The sequence below is a fragment of the Chiloscyllium plagiosum genome, chromosome 15 (genome assembly GCF_004010195.1).
Source record: "Chiloscyllium plagiosum isolate BGI_BamShark_2017 chromosome 15, ASM401019v2, whole genome shotgun sequence".
Taxonomy (NCBI): Eukaryota; Metazoa; Chordata; class Chondrichthyes; order Orectolobiformes; family Hemiscylliidae; genus Chiloscyllium; species Chiloscyllium plagiosum.
The window spans coordinates 65,669,272-65,676,860 of NC_057724.1; the positions used below are offsets into that span (position 1 = coordinate 65,669,272).

The window sequence follows — 7,589 nt, forward strand, 5'->3', positions numbered from 1 at the left end:
TCTCCAGTAGAAAATGGATATCACTTAACATCACAGCTTTCTCTGCCGTTATCTTAATGAGAATGAAATCACCCACATGACTAGAATACCCACTAGGGGAAGGTAAAACAGACATTGTTTACAGCACACCTATGAATAAGCACCCTCAGAAAGAGGACTGAGTTCTGGATGTAGGCTTGCTCGCTGAGCTGGAAGGTTCATTTCCAGACGTTTCGTCACCATACCAGATAACATCTTCAGTGGGCGTCCAGGCGAAACACTGCTGATAATTCCTGCTTTATCTATATTATTTCTATCACTCAAAGAATCCCAAACATATAAATAGAAAGCAGGAATTATCAGCAGTGCTTCGCCTGGAGTCCCACTGAAGATGTTACCTAGTATGGTGACAAAGTGTTTGGAAATGAACCTTCCAGCTGAGCGAGCAAACCTACATTCAGAACCTCAACCTGAGCTACAAGTCTTCTCAAAACTTGCTAAGAGAACTGAGTTCTGAAAAGCCTTGCACCTCACCATTGGGACTGAAATAAATATAAGTAAGTTGGGAAGAGTGGTGGCAGAAAGCAACCAGAGCCCATGGACCCATCACAGCAAGTTATATCTTTGAAAAGACAAAGTTGGAAAAAAACATTTAATAAAAAGAGATAGAAATCTATTTATTTTCTCTCCTTTATACACAAAAGTACACTTGCAAAAACAAACAAACATTCTAAAAGGTCACTTGTTCCATTAATATAATTTTACTTTCGATGATGTCTTTTAGCCATTTTTCTCTGAATCTTGTTTTACCAGGTCTAAAGAAAAGAACAAAATGCTTTAGTTTGCTCAAAATTATTTCAGTATTGTCCACACACAAACCATTTATGAAAACAATACAATTTTTACTTGCTGCTAAAAGTCATTGGTCGGTAAGCTAAAGAAACTGATGCTGATAATTTGGGGTAAACTGGGCACTTTTCAGTCATTTAGCAATCCTGAGTTAATGAGTGCAAGACAAAAAAGCTTTGGCACTGCAGCTTTTTGTTCAGCAACATTGAAATTCTGTAAAACCAAGCAACAAAGTAAATTTTCTTCTTGTTTTTGAGACCAATACAAGGTACAGAAGAACTCCAGTGTAAATAACATCACAGTACTCAAGTTAAATAGTTATATAATCTTTCAAAAACATATGCCATTAAGCAATACCAATCTCTGAGGACAAAATAATCCATGTTTTTTGTGAACATGCAATCTACCCATGAGCACCAAAGCCATATTTTAAAAAGTGATTTCTGTATTTTAATGTTTTTGAACTTTACTCCCTCTTCAGAATGTAATTTGAACCTTTGTTAGGATTTAAGCTTTCATTGATCAGATAGCATATGATCCATGTTTAATGGTTTAAACTTCTCAAAGACTAGATTGATTTTGCACTATTATCCCATTACAATAAAGCAGATGTCAAGATGTCAAACATTGCAGTGAAAACCATCATGTGGGAGAAAGCTGAAGGTGGCATAATTGCCTTTCCTCTGTGGTGGTTAATAGAGAATCAGTTCATGAAGTAATCTGCTGACAGTCAATTTAGAAAAGGACTCTGGCAGGGAAGAGCTTGTTTATGTCTGTTGTAAAACCTCACCCTCCCTATCAAACTGAAAACCATGTCACATGGTTTAACAATATTATCACAGGGAAGAATGGCTGTAACCAACAGTAAATGGGATTTACATTTTTAGATGTAAAATCTCGACTTCAAAATACCTGCAAGTTGAACATGCCTGCTCTATGTAATACAAGGGAACCTTCTATAAAATCAGTAACTGTACCCACATTTGTCAGGTAACACCCCACTGCATAAGGACCTGAAACAGAAAATATCTGTGGGACTACAACATCCAAAAGACTGGGGAATGTGAAGGCTGAGTTGCCTTCTGTGCTGTAACCATTCTCTGATTATACTGTACCCAGGGAAGATGAAGTCCTGAAATTAATTGTAGTTCAAATCAATCCAATAAGAGCCTGATTTCAAACCCCAATATGGTACATAAAGTGACTGTGAAGCTACCAGTTTGTCGTCATAATCCAGTTGCGTCACTGAAGACCTTTAAGGGACAAAATTGGCTGTTTAAGCCCATTCTGGCTTGTGTGTCCTGCCATCCCAAAACCAATTTGATTGATTCCTAGTCTTCTTCCAAAGTAATCTAGCAAGCAAATCATTTATTTGCAAAAGCACTACTCATGAAGAAGGCAGCTCACCATCATTTCTCAGGGGATCAAGAGGTGGGAAGAAAATGCCAACGACATTCCAGTTGGGAATGAGTTTCAACACCTAAACAATTGCTACAACTTTCAATAAACTATTTACCTGTGTAGAAGTCTGTTTGATTCAAAAAAGAAGTAAACTTCAACTGGGAAAATCTAAAAGAAAACAAAGGTTCATCTTCAATAAAATGACTGATACTATGTTTCTTTTCAAATTTGTCAGTAACATACACTGTATATCATATTAATTAAATTATGTACTTGTCACCGCTTTAGCTTAATCCTTCAAGTTGTCAGTGCATCATAAATTAAAAGGCACCATGTTGTAACCTTTCAAATTATGCCTGTTTTTTTATTTGCTCATTGGATGTGAATGTCACTGCCGGACCAGCATTCATTGCCCATCCCTAATTGTCTAGAGGTAACAGAGTCAACCACAGTACTGTGAATTTAGAGTCACATGTAGGCCATACCAGGAAAGGCTGGTAAATTTTCTTCCCTGAAGGACATTAGTGAACCAGATGGGTTCTTATGACAATCAACATTGATTTAATGGTTATCAGGAGATTTTAAATTCCAGACTTTTATTTTAAAAAAATGATGAAATTTGAATTCAATCTGCCACAGTGGGATTTAAACCTGGATCCCCAGAATATTAGCTGAGTTTCTGGATTAATAGTCTAGTGATGGCACCAGGTCATTGCCTCTCCATTAATGTTAATGTTGACACTGATGAGATATGTTGATAAATGTTTATTGAGGGGGAGTTCAAGGATCAGAGAAATATTTCTCACATTTTTCTGACGGGCAGAATTGAAAACCTCAGTTTCAGTCAGGATCAAGCAACTGCCTCAGGCAACGGTCTGTGGAGTTTGCACATTCTCCCTGTGTCTGTGTCTGTGTCTGTGTGGGTTTCCTCCGGGTGCGCCGGTTTCCTCCCACAGTCCAAAAACGTGCAGGTTAGGTGAATTGGCTATGCTAAATTTCCCGTAGTGCTAGGTGTAGGGGAATGGGTCTGGGTGGGTTGCTCTTCGGAGGGTCGGTGTGGACTTGCTGGGCCGAAGGGCCAGTTTCCACACTGTAAGTAAGTAATCTAATCAATGTGGAGAAACCAGTGTTCACTCAGTGATTGTGGAGATTCATGTCTCGTAATCATTGGAAAAAGGTCCCTCTGAACATATATGTTGGTTACCACAGGCAACAAACATTGCTTCTTTTAGCTTTACCCCATGTTCTCATCTCTGATATGGCCAGAGGTTCGGGTGAACAAAGGAAATATGACACCGTTAACTCTGAAGCTTTCCTTGAAGTGCAGCAACATTGACATTAATGAGTGGGAGGAGCTTGTTACACATTATTCAAAATGGTGACAATTGCAAGTCCAAACAACTTAAAGATTAGGCAGACTGCAGCAAAAAAAGGAAAGAGGGGAAGAAAGTCCTTCAATCCAGGTCCCATTACCTCACAAGACATTCTTCCCCATGTGCCCAAGTTTCTGAAGATCCAAAATGGTTCCATTTGCTTACAACACGACCCACTGCAGAAACTCGTGACCTGGAGTTGAAGAGGTTCTCAAATTGTGGGACTGCTACTTTATTTACTGCTGAAAATACCAGTTTAATTAATAATGGATTATCTATCACTAAGAAGAATAGACCCTTCCATTTTTTTCCATCAGGTTACAAAAACTTGGAAAACACATACCAACAGATTCAAGAACAGCTTCTTCCCAGCTGTTGTCAGACTTTGAACAGACCTCATATGAGAATTAAACTTTCTCTGCACCTTCTCTAAAACTGTATCACTACATTCAGTCTTCTGTTCTATTACCCTGATCTACTTATGTAGTGTTTGTAATGAGGTCAGCCAGCTGGATCTCATAGAATATGAGTTCTCTGATTGGAGCTGTTAACTTGGCCCAATCAAGGAACTCTGCCTAACAAATCTCAACAAGAGTCTGAGAGGTTATGTTCCCTCTGAGATCTGACTGTGAGGAAGGTAGACCAGTGTCAAGTACCATGCATATGTAGATAAAGGGTGACTTGGTGACGAAATACCAGCCTCTGTGGAGTTATTTCATGTAAGGTATGATTTGTCTGGATAGCGCACAAAATAATACTTTCCACTGTATCTCAGTACATGTGATAATAATAGAGCAAATCAAAGAGTTGTGTCTGCAAAGGTTGAAGGTATAAATGATTTGGAGATGCTGGTGTTGGACTGGGGGTGTACAAAGTTTAAAAATCACACAACACCAGGTTATAGTCCAACTGGTTTAATTGGAAGGACTAGCTTTCGGAGCACTGCTCCTTCATCAGGTGGTTGTCGGAGCAGCGCTCCAATAGCCAGTGCTTTCAATTAAACCTGTTGGACTATAACCTGGTGTTGTATGATTTTTAACTTAACGTATAAAGGCAATGATTGCTAGTTTGTAGTGAATTCATAATGACCTCTTTTGCACTCACAATCAACCTTTTCCTCATACAGATTTTACTGGTTTTGATTCTTATAGAACATCCTATAACAAAATAAAACACAGAAATTCACCTTGAAGATCCCAGTCTCAGAATGCCTCAGTTACTGGTTTCAGATGTCACAATGGAAGCCTTAGAGTGCTAACCACATATCATGTAAAAATTCATCAGAAAAGAGAATGGATTTACTGTACTTATTTACTCACTGGTGGTTTAACTTTAGAGATTTCTATGATAAAGTAAGTAGAGGCTGTTGCTCGTGGGATGGGCTTCCTCCGAGTTGGTATACTCCACCGTACACGATAATGATGTTGAATACGGTATTCCAGCTCCTCCTCTTTCAGGTAGTCTAGGCAATGAAGCCAGCAATTGGAAAACTCCCATGTCTGTTAGTGTACAGCATAACTCATTAACAGCTACTTTACTGTCAAGAAATGAAACCCACAAGAGGTTTTGTAAGTTATAAAATATTCTCCCCACCTGCCATCACTCCTATTTCAATTTTGTCCCCACTATACACATTTAAGAAACTGGTCAAAAATCTGATAAGCTGAGAACCAAGCAGGGTGTCTATTATTTGCAGATTTGGACAGAGAAATGGCAGATGGAGTTTAATCCAGACGTTTACCAGGTACAGTGGTTAGCACTGCTGCCTCACAGCACCAGAGACCCGGGTTCAATTCCCGCCTCAGGCAACTGTCTGTGTGAAGTTAGACACATTCTCCCCATGTCTACGTGGGTTTCTTCCGGGTGCTCCGGTTTCCTCCCACAGTCCAAAGATGTGCAGGTTAGGTGAATTGGCCATGCTAAATTGCTCGTAGTGTTAGGTGAAGGGGTAAATGTAGGGGAATGGTTCTGGGTGGGTTGCTCTTTGGCAGGTTGATGTGGACCTTTTGGGCCGAAGGGCCTGTTTCCACACTGTAAGTAATCTAATCATATGCGAGGTGATGCATTTTGGAAGATTAAATTCAGGTACGAATTATATAATAAAATAGCAGAACCCTTAGAAGCATTGACATATGGAAGGATCTGGGCATACAGGTCTACACAACCCTGAAATTGGCAAAATAAGTGGATAAGGTGGTCAGGAGGGCATACTTACATTCATTGGCCAGTACATTGAACGTAAAAGTTGGCATGTTACTTTGCAGTTGTATAAAACTTTTAGTTAGACCACATTTGGAATACTGTGTGCAGTTCTGGTCACCACACTACCAGAAGGACATTGGAGAGGATGAAAGGAAGGTTTACCAGGATATTTTCTGGTCTAGAGAATTTTAGTTAGAAAGAGAGGTTGGATTATTTTCACTCAAAATGTGGTGACCTGACAGAAGTCTACAAAATTATGAGGCATGGTTGGAGGGATAGAGGCATTTTCCCAAGATGGAAAGGTCAACTACAAGAGGGTAGAGGTTCAAAGTGAGAGGGGGACTGTTTACGGGAAAAACGTGGGTTAAATTTTTCACACAGGGTGGTGGGTGCCTATAACACACGGCCAGTGGAGGTGGTGAAAGCAGGCACATTAGCAACTTTTGAGGCATATCTTGATAGACACATAAATTGCAGAAAAACAGAGATAAAAACTGCAAATGGGCATAAGTACTGGGCCTAAATAAGGATATGAAATCAGCATAGGTTTGGTGGGCCGAAGGGCCTGTTCCTGTGCTCATTTGTACTGTATCTTGTATATTTGCTGTGGAAGGTTTCATATATAAAAGGCACTGCAGTAAAGAACTTCGAGGAGAAAGTGAGGACTGCAGATGCTGGAGGTCAGAGCTGAAAATGTGTTGCTGGAAAAGCACAGCAGGTCAGGCAGCATCCAAGGAGCAGGAGAATCGACGTTTTGGGCATGATTACTGAAGAAGGGCTCACGCCCGAAACGTCGATTCTCCTGCTCCTTGGATGCTGCCTAACCTGCTGTGCTTTTCCAGCAACACATTTTCAGCACTGCAGTAAAGAGGGTTGGATGACAGACAAAGTGAAAGGTAAAAAAAAACAGAAACCGCAGAATAGAACAATCCTGTGGATCACTCATCAAGTATGTGGAAAACTTACAGAAATATATTCTTCTATTTGTTTTGCTCCAATGGCAACTGTGAAGTCCCTGTTTGTAACCCATTCGATGTTACTGATTTGGAAACTGGGCTGTTCGTCTAGAAGAAAAATATACAAATGATAGAAGTGTTTGAAGATATTAATGACAAGAAACATTAATTTAATTTTAAAAATTTGAATTTATATATATATGGGCCAATATATATTGTATGAATATACAATATATATTTATATATATTGTATTGAAACTACTCCACATACTTCATAAAGTACACAGTTCTGAACTGAATGACCATTTAATTCTGACAATTCTTCATTCATTCACTGACTATGGTTAAGACAAAGAAGGAAGCATATGTAAGGTATAGACAGGATAGATCGAGTGAATCCTTAAAAGAGTATAAAGGAAGTAGGAGTATACTTAAGAGGGAAATCAGGAGGGCAAAACAGGGACATGAGTTAGCTTTGGCAAATAGAATTAAGGAGAATCCAAAGGGTTGTTACAAATATATTAAGGACAAAAGGGTAACTAGGGAGAGAATACGGCCTCTCAAAGATCAGCAAGGAGGCCTTTGTGTGGAGCTGCAGAAAATGGAGGAGATACTAAATAAGTATTTTGCATCAGTATTTACTGTGGAAAAGGATATGGAAGATATAGACTGTAGGGAAATAGCTGGTGACATCTTGCAAAATGTCCAGATTACAGAGGAGGAAGTGCTGGATGTCTTGAAATGGTTAAAGGTAGATAAATCCCCAGGATCTGATCAGGTGTACCCAAGAACTCTGTGGGAAGCTAGAGAAGTGATTGCTGGGCTTCTT

The 7,589-nt window shown here is 39.4% G+C and overlaps 1 protein-coding gene across 2 annotated transcripts in view; it reads right to left on the bottom strand.

The window, feature by feature from the left end:
* Positions 1-709: 709 nt before the first annotated feature.
* Positions 710-7,589, bottom strand: part of akap14 (A-kinase anchoring protein 14) — a 12,711-nt gene continuing 5,831 nt past the window's right edge. For both annotated transcript variants that reach the window (XM_043705269.1, XM_043705270.1), the window contains 4 exons: positions 6,771-6,868; positions 4,922-5,101; positions 2,345-2,397; positions 710-794 (listed from right to left, as the gene is read on the bottom strand). In XM_043705269.1, coding sequence (XP_043561204.1) covers positions 710-794; positions 2,345-2,397; positions 4,922-5,101; positions 6,771-6,868 — 416 coding nt within the window. The remainder of the gene's footprint in view (positions 795-2,344; positions 2,398-4,921; positions 5,102-6,770; positions 6,869-7,589) is intronic.